The 12556-nt window shown below is 45.1% G+C and overlaps 1 protein-coding gene across 5 annotated transcripts in view; it reads left to right on the top strand.

Moving 5' to 3' along the window:
- Positions 1–12556, top strand: part of xrn1 (5'-3' exoribonuclease 1) — a 31864-nt gene that overhangs the window by 7367 nt on the left and 11941 nt on the right. For all 5 annotated transcript variants that reach the window (XM_063218804.1, XM_063218801.1, XM_063218800.1 and 2 more), the window contains exons 13-25: positions 1513–1602; positions 1851–2007; positions 2718–2837; positions 3249–3418; positions 4842–4959; positions 6260–6355; positions 9473–9576; positions 9903–10034; positions 10431–10593; positions 11019–11132; positions 11245–11343; positions 11506–11621; positions 12186–12332. In XM_063218804.1, the coding sequence (XP_063074874.1) occupies positions 1513–1602; positions 1851–2007; positions 2718–2837; positions 3249–3418; positions 4842–4959; positions 6260–6355; positions 9473–9576; positions 9903–10034; positions 10431–10593; positions 11019–11132; positions 11245–11343; positions 11506–11621; positions 12186–12332 (1626 nt within the window). The remainder of the gene's footprint in view (positions 1–1512; positions 1603–1850; positions 2008–2717; positions 2838–3248; positions 3419–4841; positions 4960–6259; positions 6356–9472; positions 9577–9902; positions 10035–10430; positions 10594–11018; positions 11133–11244; positions 11344–11505; positions 11622–12185; positions 12333–12556) is intronic.

Genomic DNA, 12556 nt, shown 5'->3' with positions numbered 1-12556 from the left:
GTGGATCATCCAGCAGATCATACACCTGTGTAGTGACTCAGACTTAACTTGGTTCTCCAACCCAGCAACGCTTTTTGTAGCCTAGGCCTACCCGTAATTATATCAGGCCTACTACATGCATTCTCAGTTTGGAAAATCTGCTAAATAGCTTGGCCTCGAACAGCCTAACTGTACGGTAATCGCTCACACACTCAGCCTCGAGCATTAACATAGACCAGAAAAGACTATTTATGTAGAGGAGGCGTTCTCATTGCAAAATGGAAAAAAATCGCCACCTCTGATTGAGCTGTCAAAATGCGCCCTCTTCCCTTTGCACTCAAGAATTTGAAACGAGTCGACTGCATTTTAAAATTCCTGAACATGGACTTACTGTGTGTGTGTGTGTGTGTGTGTGTGTGTGTGTGTGTGTGTGTGTGTGTGTGTGTGTGTGTGTGTGTGTGTGTGTGTGTGTGTGTGTGTGTGTGTCAAAATGGCAAAAATGGAGAGAGTGACGGAGGTGTACCACGTTCTTATTAAACTCCGCACGAACGATTGCACACCCATGTCCGTGAAATAAATAAAGTAATGGTTATTAAAACAGTCCTACGTGGACCATGGCCAATTGAAACGTCTTCCACGGAAAATCAAGGTCGCATTTAGATGAGGCAGCGCAAATCAATAGAACACCACTATCGAATAAGGCTGCCGGTCGCTCATCTCGACGAGACAACATATCTCGACAGAACACCGGGTTTCTCGTGGAAATGCGTCTCTGATTGGCTCACTCCTCCTGCTCTCGTGGAAATGCGTCTCTGATTGACTCAGTCCTCCTGTTCTCGGAGAGATTGTAATGGGAAACAGAGTCGCCACTTCCCCGGGTGGTACTGCACTATAGGGGCGCCAACGGAGGCGTGCAGGCTCCATTCAGGGCTGTGCTCTTTCGACAGCGACCCCTAGGCGAGCTGCAGGCACGGAGAAACCAGAGTGGGCATGCTGTATGTATGAGACTTTGTGCTGTGTGTGTATCTGATAGTAGCAACCAGCTGATAGCTAAGCTAAGCTAGGTTTCGGGCCACCAGACGTTGCTTGTTTTGAAAACAAGCAGAAAAAAATTACTCGACATGTTTTTAGAAAAATGGGTCGACATAAACCTTTGTGGGCAACGCCTTCTTTCGACGCGACGCAACACAGAAAGGCTTTCGTGATTCGCTCGTTTCTCTGCATTATTTATGTCAATTGGGAAACACCGGGAAACACAGCCAGGCGAGGTGACTCACCGCTACGAGAGCCTTGCAAGTGAGTTTAACTTGGGGTGACCGTCCGATTTTCAAAAGGAGTGAGTAAAACTGTGTTTTATCGGAAGTTGGCCTTTAAGAAAATGAGCACTCTAGGTTCTTCTATTAGATGATTTACCTCTTAACCTAACCTGGTGTACTGAACCAGTGATCTGCAGAAGAAAAGCTGTCTACTTTGAATTGTTATTTTTGTTGTTCTATTTATTTTTCCTTCTCTTCTTTTCTCCTTTCCTCACAGTGAATTTTTAGCCAGCCAAGCAAAGTGCTATGTTGAGGGAATACAGTGGATTCTTCATTACTACTACCATGGAGTTCAGTCATGGAGCTGGTAAGGGCACTATGTTAACAACGCTGTGCGTATACACATACTTCTGCCCTGTATTCTTGCAATGTTAAAAAGGTTGCTGACAGAAACTCATCTGTTAAGACTCAGTTTACAGTCTGTCTCTCTACAACAGAAAAATGCTTCACATAAAAGTGCAACACACAGTATGCTTAATCTCTTCTGTTTGCCTGGTGTTGGGCCTATGCCCTATTGTTGTCTCTGAGATGGTTAAAGCTTGTGTCCTGTTTCAGGTACTACCCGCACCACTATGCCCCCTTCCTGTCCGATGTGAGGAATATAAGGGACCTTAAACTCACCTTCGACCTAGCAAAGCCCTTCATGCCTTTTGAACAGCTGCTGGGAGTCCTGCCTGCAGCCAGCAAAGACCTCCTGCCTCAGTGCTACCGGGTAATAATAATAACACTAAAGCATTTCTGACGCTCCTTTCACGGCCAGGTATGTGTTGTAAATGATAATGTCGGCCCTGCCGTGGCCAAACGGTAGGGCACTCGTCCACCATGCGGCTGACCCGGGTTCGATTCCCAGCCCGGGTCCTTTGCCCCTTCCCCGTCTCTCTCTCACCACCTTCACTGTCCTATCATAAATAAAAAGACCAAAAAAAAAAATCATAAATGATAAATGTCCGCAACAGCGTCAATGCTCCCAGTTGTTTAATGGCACAATGTCTCGGACCTCAGTCCTTCTTCAAGGGCAACTGAGGACTGAGGTCCGAAACGCTGTGCCATTTAACAACTGGGAGCATTAACAGTGTTGCGGACATTTATCATTTATTTCAGTCATTTTGCTTTGTCCAGCACCTATGCCACTGATGTGCGTGTATTCTCTGCTTCCTATGTCCCTGTGTAACATGTCCCACTTCCTCTGGTAGCCACTTAGTGTCTGTTCACTTCAGCTTTTTTATTCCATAAGTTGATCAGCTTACGGTAAGATCAAAAGTTATGTGTATAATAAGGCACATGCAGAAATCACATGCGTACGGTACTTTTTTAACTTTTCATCATACCCCACTGACTGTCTCACTGCTGCCGTGTCCTCCTTATTGCTCTTTTGGTTCCGACTGACTGACGTTTGGCTGCTGTGTCATTTTCTGCCTGCAGCACCTGATGACGTCAGAGAACTCCCCCATCATTCAGTATTACCCGGAGGACTTCAGCACGGACCTCAATGGCAAGCAGCAGGAGTGGGAGGCTGTGGTCCTCATCCCCTTCATAGATGAGGTGAGCCTGGGCAGCGGTGGCCCCCTAGTGGTTAGGGAGGTGGGCTTAAATAAGATCTGAGGGTTGCAGGTTCAAATCCAACCATATTTTTGCAAAAAAGGTTCGCACACTTTGGATTTTTTCTTCTTTAAGTTATTTTTTCTTCTTTTTATTTATCCATTCATTGGCAATGACGTTTCGACCTCTCGGTCTTCCTCAGATTCAAATCCCACCATAACCTCTCCCTACACCTCTATCCATGGCTGTCCAAGTGCCCTTGAGCAAGGCACCTAACCCCACATTGCTCCAGGGACTTTAACCATTATACCCTGTACCTACGGCACCATCCTACACAGTGCACCTTTAAGCTGTCTTTTAATGGTGGGAACAGTAAAATGTGAGCATGTGTGCTTGTGCTTGTCACCCACTCAGAAACTGCTACTTGCTGCTATGACGCCTCTTAACGACCAGATGACAAGGGCAGAGAAGGCCAGGAACAGGCACACAGAGTGTGCGGTGTACACCTTCGAAAAGGACCTGGACTTCACCTACGAGTCCTCATGTCCAGGAGTGTTCCCAAACATCGTTCACTGCCATGTCAAGTGAGTAGGCAAACTCCTGGGCATCATCAGAATTCACCAGTATACGTGTATTTTTTTTAAATTACTATTTCCACTCCCAAATGTCATTATGCAACGGGTAATAGGCCAGTCAATCTAGCTCTAAAAAGGCCCAAACACGGGACGAATTGCAATAGTAATGGTTCCTACTTTTAAGTGATCCTTAAACCCCCTTGTATCACATATTAAAAATCTACAGATTTATATTTAGTGGAACATACTTTTTTTCGAGGTCAAAGTTTTCGCAGATTTCCCATTCATTTCTCCATAGGGAGAGAATATAGGAGATAAGAGGTGAATAGGGTAAAATTTTAAACTATAGCATATTCATTTGAAACGTTCACAGATGGTAACTCACATTCAGGCAAACAATTTTTGTATTGCAAGTTTTCTGAAATTGCAATAGTAATGGTTCATACATTACATTGATCCTTCAAACCCTCTGCATCACATATTAAAAATCTACTTTCATCAATTCAGTGGAACATACCTTCCCCAAGGGCAAAAGTATCCGATTTTACCCACTGAATGGCAAAATGCATTGGAAATCTGCTACTTCTGACCTTCAAAAAAGTGTGTTCCATTAAAGTGATGAAGGTAGATGTTTCATATGTGATGGGTGGATTAAGTATCAATCAAAAAAGTGTGAATCATTACTTTTGCAATTTGTTTTATGTTTTGCCCGTTGTTGCATAATTTATCACATATTTAAGTAGATGTGATCTCATTTGCATATTTAATCATCATATTTCAGACAACTTGCAATACAAAAAATCTTTGTCTTTGCTTGAGTAAATTACTGTGAAAGTTTCAAATTGATATGATATTGTTTAACATTTTAGCCTATTCCCCAAGTATCTCCTATATTGTCTCCCTATGGGAAAATGAATGGGAAAATCTCCAACTTTGACCTTGAAAAAAAGTATGTTCCACTAAATATAAAGCTGTAGATTTTTAATATGTTATTTAGACATACCTAGGGATTACAAAAAACATGGAATGATTACTATTGCAATTTGTCCCGGGTCAAACGCTAGATTGACTAGCCTATAAAGCAAGAAGTGCAAGTATGAATCTTGGAAGTCTACAGGATTGTATTTGTATTTTTCTCCCCACTGTGTGAACAGGGGGTTGTACTAAGAAGCTGATTCAGGAGTCATCCAGGTTAAGTTAAGAGGTAAGTCATCTAATAGAAGAGCCTGGTGGGACTGTCAGGCTCCCCACCAGGCTCTTCTTTTAGATGACTTACCTCTTCACTTGACCTGGTTTACTCCTGAACCAGTTTCTTAGTACCGGTATATGCCCCAGGACTTCTTCTGCATGTATATTGAGTTACCTTACAGGGCAGTGTGTTCCTTACAGGAAGAAGGTGTGTGATTATTGAGGTTTGTTTGTGCCTCCTCAGAGCTACCCCAGTGCCCATGGACGCCTGGCACGTATCCCTGAGCCACAAGGCACACAGAGTGGACCGGGGGGCGCTGTATTTCTGTGGGTTCCCCACCCTGCAACACATTCGGCACAAGGTGAGTGAGTAGTGCTGGAGGTTGCTTCGACTCTAACCCTAACATTAAAGCAGGGCAGCCGTGGCCTGGTGGTTAGAGAGTTGGTCTTTCAATCTAGGGGTTGCCGGTTCGAATCCCCCCCTGACCTCTCTGTACATCTCCATCCATGGCTGAGATGCCCCTGAGGCACCTAACCCCAAGGCACCTAACCCCACATTGCTCCAGGGACTGTAACCAATACCCTGAAAAATAATAACTAAGTCGCTTTTAATAAATGAAAGCGTCAGCTAAGTGCAATGTAATGTAATAATGTAATGTAAAGCAAGGAGCTAAGCTTGGCTTGGAATAAAGTTGATGAGTCACCACACACTGGTGGGCCTAGATTTGTTTTCTTTAACATTGACCTACTTCCCAAAGGTTAAACGTGAAATGCTCGCTGGACTTTTTTTTTTTTCTGTAAACGACACATTCCAAAGCACATGTTTTGTCGTGCTCACATTAACATTTAACATATGCCCCAACGCAGGGGTGTCAAACTCACACCGGGCCAAAATCAAAATCTGGAATTAAGTTGCGAGTCGAATATTAATCAATATTTATTTAAATAAAATGCCCATATTCCTATCATAAATATTTATGCTCGGCTATCATATACTCTTATGTGCTGTCACACTAACCTGGACCCACTCATAATTCTTGTGCCCATAATTCTTTTGCCTCCAAGTCATATCTGGTGCATTAGGGCCAACTGTAATACACATTTGAAATGATATCGTGGGCCAAATAAAATGTATCCGTGGGCCACATTTGCCCCCCTGGCCTGAGTTTGACGTCCCTGCCCCATATAATAAAAAATAGCAAATCTAAGTCCACCAGTGTGTGGTGATTCATCAACTTTGTGCCTGGATTACTTATGAACTCAATGCCTATAATGAGCTGAACTTGTCTGTAGCAAGTGTTCCACCCTCTGTCACCCTCTACTCTATTGTCATTTCCAAATGTAACAAACATTATACTGCCTTACAAAGGCAAAGTGCAGTAATTACGCCAACATTGTAACTAAGAAAAATGCCTTCAAACCCTTGGTATTATGTTGGACATTGTAGTTATTGCAAATGTGACATCACAAGACACATTTTGGGCGAAAGGTTTTGTCACAAGATAAAAGAGGTGTAATGAAGAACATTTGTACCAGTAGTCTAAATTGAACAAAATATGTAGTTACTGCACTTTGCCTTTGTAGGTCAGAATACAGTCGTTCATTTGGCATTGCGTTTTAGTTCAGTCCTATAACTCCTCTTACGTTGTTTTTCTGTTTTAGTTCTACAAGAAGAAGGCCGGGGTTGTGGTGTTCCAGTCCGCCAGTCGAAGCGAGAACATGATCCTAGACATTTTGGACAGCCAAGAGGGACAGCTGGTAAGCCACCATCTGAAAGTGAAAGTGAAGTGAAAGCCCAACTGCAAAACTCCAACTCCCATTGTCATTTTGACCGGGGCCGCTGACAGCTTTTGCTGGGCCCAGGACAAAACCATCTGAAAGGGCCCACTATCCAATACATACAATGTAATGGGGACCCAATACTGGGCCCCCTATCTCCCTGGGCCCGGGACAACATACCCCTTTGTCCCCCTTGTCGGCAGGCCTGATTGTGAGACAGCACGCCACAACACACAAGTGTACACTGCACACAACAAAATTATGCCTCACCCGTGCAAGGGGGCAGCCCCCAATGGCACCCCAAGGGAGGAGTGCCGCGGAACGGTACCATGCTCAGGGTACCTCTGTCATGGAGGAGGATGGGGGAGCACTGGTTAATTACTCCCCTCACCAACCTGATGGGTAGGGAGTCGAACCAGCAACCTTCGGGATACACCCTAACCACTTACCCATGACTGCCCTTTTAGAAACATAGTTAACGGGCCCTGCCGTGGCCATCCGGTAGGGCACTCACGTGCCATGCGGCTGACCAGGGTTCGGTTCCCCGCCCGGGTACTTTGCCGGCCCCTCCCCGTCTCCCAGTTCACTTCCTGTCCACCTCTCACATTGTGTCCTATCAAATTAAGTTGGAAAGCACCAAAAAAACAAACGTTAACAAACGTTCCCTTGACCTCATCATAAGCCTGCCAAATCTTCCTTGACCTCATCATAAAGACCAGATACGACCCATGTGACCCAGGCAGCTGACGTCGCTGAAGAAATTTCGCCATGAATTTGTTTTTTTCGCTCTGGAAGAGACATTGACATGTTTGAGTTAGCTAATCAGTCAAGTAGTCAAGTAAGTCAAGTCAAGTAGGTTTTATTGTCAATTTCTTTACATGCACTGGTCATACAAAGAATTTGAAATTACATTTCTTGCTTTCCCATACAGACATAGACTAATCTAGGTAAGGACATAGACAGTATAGACATAGACAGTACTTATACATGGACTTAAGACAGTATGGACATAGACAGTGCTCATACAGACATTTAAAGTGCAAGACTGGACAACAGAAGACTTGTAGAGGACATACATTAAGAGGTATTTGTTGTGCTTTTGTGCTTTTCCTAAAAAAAGTCCTTTATAGCGTTCTGACATGGTAATAGTAGCATTTTGAAGAAAAATAAATATTAAAAAGGTCTGTCAAGTACACCAGCAGCAGTGTGTGTGTGTGTGTGTGTGTGTGTGTGTGTGTGTGTGTGTGTGTGTGTGTGTGTGTGTGTGTGTATGTGTGTATGTGTGTGTATGTGTTTAGTGCAGGTAGAAGGTGCGGTGTGCGTCTTGTGTGTGTGTTCGTGTGTCTGTGTGTGTGTGTGTGTGTGTGTGTGTGTGTCAGTGTGTGTATGTTTGGGTTTGGTGCAGAAAGTGCAGTGTGCTTGTGTGTGTGTGTGTGTGTGTGTGTGTGTGTGTGTGTGTGTGTGTGTGTGTGTGTGTGTGTGTGTGTGTGTGTGTGTGTGTGTGTGTGTGTGTGTGTGTGTGCGTGCATGTTTTGAGTTAGTGCAGGTTGAAAGTTCAGTCACAAGTATAGTAGTGCAGGTGGAATGTTCAGTCGCAGATGTGGTGGTGGGGGATGGGGGGGGTGGGGGTGTTGTCAGTGGCCTTGCTGGCTAGAGGCTGACAGTGGAGGGAGAGTGGGTTGAGTGTTCAGCATCTTGATCGCTTGGTGCATTGTGCTGCTCGCCAGCCTGGTGGTACGGGAACGGAGGCGCCTGTACCTCTTTCCAGTGGTGTAAATGTCCTGCAGGGAGGGGAGTGGTACTCCAATGATCTTCTTCGCTGTGTTCACAACACGCTGGAGTGTCTTCCTGTTTTTCTCCGTGCAGCTTCCTCCCCACACTGTGATGCAGTTGGACACGACGCTCTCTATGGTTCCTCTGTAGAATGTTGTCATGATGGAGGGTGTAGCACTTGCCTTCTTTAGTTTGCGCAGGAAGTAGAGACGCTGATGGGCCTTCTTCGCCAGTGATGTAGTGTTGGTGGTCCAAGAGAGGACGTCGCTGATGTGCACTCCAAGGAACTTGGTGCTGCTCACTCTCTCCACAGCATCGCCGTCGATGGTCAGTGGTGGCAGTTGTTTTTGGACCCTTTGGAAGTTGACAACAATCTCCTTGGTCTTGTTGACATTCAGCAGGAGGTTGTTGTCTTTGCACCATCTGGCCAGCAGGTCTACTTCTTCTCTGTAGTGAGTCTCATCGCCCTTGGTGATGAGGCCCACCAGTGTTGTATCATCCGCAAACTTCACTAGATGGTTAGTGCTGTGGGTCGTTGTGCAGTCGTGTGTCAGCAGCGTGAACAGCAGGGGGCTGAGAACACAACCTTGCGGAGCCCCCGTGCTCAGGGTCAGGGTGCTCGAGGTGTTGTTCCCTACCCGTACTGCTTGTGGTCTTTGCATCAGGAAGTCCAGCAGCCAGTTGCAGAGGGAGGTGCTGAAACCTAGTCACATAACGGCTCTGGCTTGACAGCCTGGGACATTCAGAGATATGAACATTCCAATTAGTTTTCGCTTAACCGTGTCATAGCTCATAATTTTAGCTTGACTTTAATGTGGTCGCTCAGGTCGCTTCGCTCCTGGCGAATTCACTATCGTCGCTTTATTCGCTTACCCTCCATAGATGGATAATGGATAAATTTCCTTCGCTCAGGTAGGTCGCGCTTGGTATACACATAGCTTGAGCCTCCCTTAGTATTAACATGGGCTAATGCCCCCCAATGGTAACTGAGCACTCAGCTATATCCTTTTCAACGCCTCCCTAACGCTCCCTGGGGGACTGTAGAGCCCCTGTTGAGAAATCTGAGATAGTGTTTCTCAATGGGGGCAGTAGGGGGAGCCCAAGGGGGGCCGTTGAGGAGGATACAGTTGAAAGGGGGCTGTGCTTAGTTGTCATTGGGGGCATTAGTCCATTTTGATTCTTTAATACTAAGGGGGGCTTGGCAGGCATGATGAGGTCTAGGAGGCGTTGGGAGGCTTAGGATGAGGTCCAGGGGGTGTTTGTTCAAAAAAAGGTTGAGAACCACTGATCTAAGAGGAGCACTGTGTTGTGTTCTGCTTACAGGTGTGTGATGACTTGGCGGTGGAGGTCCTGGGGAAGCCGGTGTTTGTGAACTGGCCGCATCTGGAAGAGGCTCGTGTGGTGGCTGTGTCTGATGGGGACAGCAAGTAAGACACCCGTTTGTTTCTTCATATGACCTGGATCTTCACTTGTTATTTTACATCCGATCCTTTATAAGAAATTCCCTTCACATTTAAAAAAAAATAATAATAAATTATATATATATATATTTCCAACCATTTCACTATTTTGTCTCATTTTTTTTTTTGACCGCATAACACATTGCTCTATTTTTTTATTTTTTTTTTGTATTCTTTTTTTATTGAACAATGAGTAGCAAACAAAAAACAAACACAAAGGGGAAAAAAAAATACTGTTTTTTTTCCCCACATGTCCACCTATCTCACTCTTATCTCACTTTGATCACTGGTAGGTTTTTCCTGGAGGAACCTCATGGTGTTAACAAGCTGTACCTGGACAAGACTCCCCCTCCTACCAGAGTGACCTCCCTCAGTGACAAGGAGCAGAAGGATTGGCAGAGGGAGGTGTACGGCATCACAGAGCAGTAAGAGCCTCATCTCTACACTTTAGATTTGGTTTTACTTAAGACATGTAAAGACATTTGTCTTTTACTTGACATGTTCAGACGGTATTACTTCTGTCTTCATCAAAGGGTCACTGGGATGTTGATGTGTGACGTGCTTTAAAATCAGCTGATGTTGTAGAGGTGTGACCTCCCTGCCAGTAATGACGTAATGCATATAAGCCTCATCTCTTTTCAGCCTCATTTATCCTTAGTTACAGTTTTTGCGTTTAGATGTTTACTGCATCTACAAAGTGCCACTACTACAGTACCACATGCATTGAAGGGAAATGAATCTCCCTCATGCTGACATGATCACTTATTTCATTAAGTCCAGCTGATTTTCGTTAAGTTGACTATCTATTTTCTTTTGTCCAGGTTCAGTAAGAGTAAGGGTGTGATGATCAATGAGACGGAGGTGGTGCTGTACACCCAGCTGTTGACGGGCAGGAAGTACACGCCGACCCCGGACGGGAAGGTGCACCTGGAGAAACAGTGGTCCAAGCAGATCCTGCCCCATGCCTACCAGACCGTCGTCAAGGTACAGTAAGCTGTCTCTCCCTACCGTGGCGCTAACGGCTAGGGCACTCGTCTGCTTCACGGCTGACATGATCCGGGTTCGATTCCGGCCCGGGTCCTTTGTCGACCCTTCCCCCGTCTCTCTCTCTCCCAACTCCCTTCCTGTCTCTCCTCCACTATCCTGTCTCGTCAAAACTAGTAAAAGGCTTGAAAGCCGCTAGGGCTTTGGGCAGGGCCAGCGATTTGATTATTTTCATTGCTTAAGAATGCCCCACGATGCGATGCAATTTGATTAAATCGTCGGCCGTAGGATCGATGCATCGATACATTTTGATTATTATTTACACCCCTACTGCCAATGGTTGTTCTTTTTGCCTCATGTTCCGCTTCCCTACTGCACTGCTCTTGTGTTGTCTCCTGTTGACCGGTGTGGTCTTCTCTCTCCAGGACATCAAGGCCTTTGACTCCTCCACCACTCGGTTTAAGACCTTGGAGGAACTCTACCCCCCTGGCATTACTGTGTTCATGGTGGGGAACCCATACTATGGAGCAATGGGGGAGGTATGTTCAGTCTATTCCTAATATGTTTAGTTGGTATAATACTTGTTGGATGTTGCCATCTTTCTGACAGTTGTCTGTGTGGCTAATACTGCAAATTGTGTGACTTCGGAAGGTGCAAGACTCAAGTGATGTCATCAACGAGGGACGAGTGCGAGTGGTTTTCACTATCCCTTGTGAGCCACAGCTTGATGCCTTAATACAAAACCAGCATGTAAGTGCAGTTTTTTTCTAAATAACAAAGTCATTATAAGATCACTTACACCTGTTACGAGTTTCTGCCGTGATCTCAGTTCAGCTATCCTGTAGGCAATTTCCATTGCTTTCATTCAAGTACTGCATTCATTTGATTTGTGCATTTTGTGCCCCATGACAGAAATACTCTGTGAAGTACAGTCCTGGCTACGTCTTGGCCTCTCGTCTAGGCATCACCACCTACCTCGTTTCCAGGTTCTCTGGAAGCATCTTCCTCGGAAGGGGCTCAAAGAGGAAGTAAGTGAAATGTCTCTGAAATTGAATTCTGAATCAACCAGTGTGCTTGCTTCCGATCAGTGGCGATCTTACTGGTGCCTCAGATGACTCTCCCTCCGGTGCCCAGCGAAGTCAGCGCTTATAACTGAATGAATGAATAGGCTGCTCTTTAAAATAAAAACAGTTTTTAATATTTTATTTTAAAAGCCCTTCTAGGGACGGGCATTGGAAATTAGCCAAAGCTATGATGCTATTCTGTTGGGCTTGCATAGTCTACATGATGTGTATCGGTCCCTATCAAATAAACCAAACTGAACTGCTGATTTTTTATATATATAATCAAATTTCATGTTATTGCTGCTATTATTGCATTAGTGTGCTAATACCACAGGAATGTTAATTGCGCTAATTGATGATTTTCACAATGTCATCGGATGCGAAGTTTCGGCAATGGTGTGTTCCCCTATAGGGTGCCGACCCGAGCAATTCCCCGTCCCTAAGACTACCCATGCCTCCGATGCTGCTGCTTGAGTAGTGTGGACCCGTTGGCTGTTGTTATTTATAGGCTGTCCCCTGTCTCCACAGTCCCCATGGGGAACAGAAGGCTAACGTGGGCCTGAACCTCAAGTTCAACAAGAAGAACGAGGAGGTGCCGGGCTACACTAAGAGGACGGAGAAGGAGTGGCTGTACTCCCCTGCTGTGGAGGAGCTGCTAGCAGAGTACCTAGAGAGGTTTGGGATGATTCTCGTTATGTTTCTTGTCATCAGGGTTCTAAATTAATGATGTCATTTCAGTTCGGATGGTTGAAAAGTCCAACTTACTAGCTACTTTGACCCATTAATGAGTGCATGTTTGGCTTGTAAGATTAAGATCTACTAGCAAATTTGGCTGGTCATGAAAAAAGTCAATTTAGAACCCTGCTTGTCATATATATGAATATTGACCCCAGTAGCCT

This window comes from Engraulis encrasicolus, chromosome 16, assembly GCF_034702125.1.
Source record: "Engraulis encrasicolus isolate BLACKSEA-1 chromosome 16, IST_EnEncr_1.0, whole genome shotgun sequence".
Classification (NCBI taxonomy): Eukaryota; Metazoa; Chordata; class Actinopteri; order Clupeiformes; family Engraulidae; genus Engraulis; species Engraulis encrasicolus.
The sequence above is the reverse complement of the archived record's forward strand: the minus strand, read 5'-3'. Positions and strand labels throughout refer to the sequence as shown.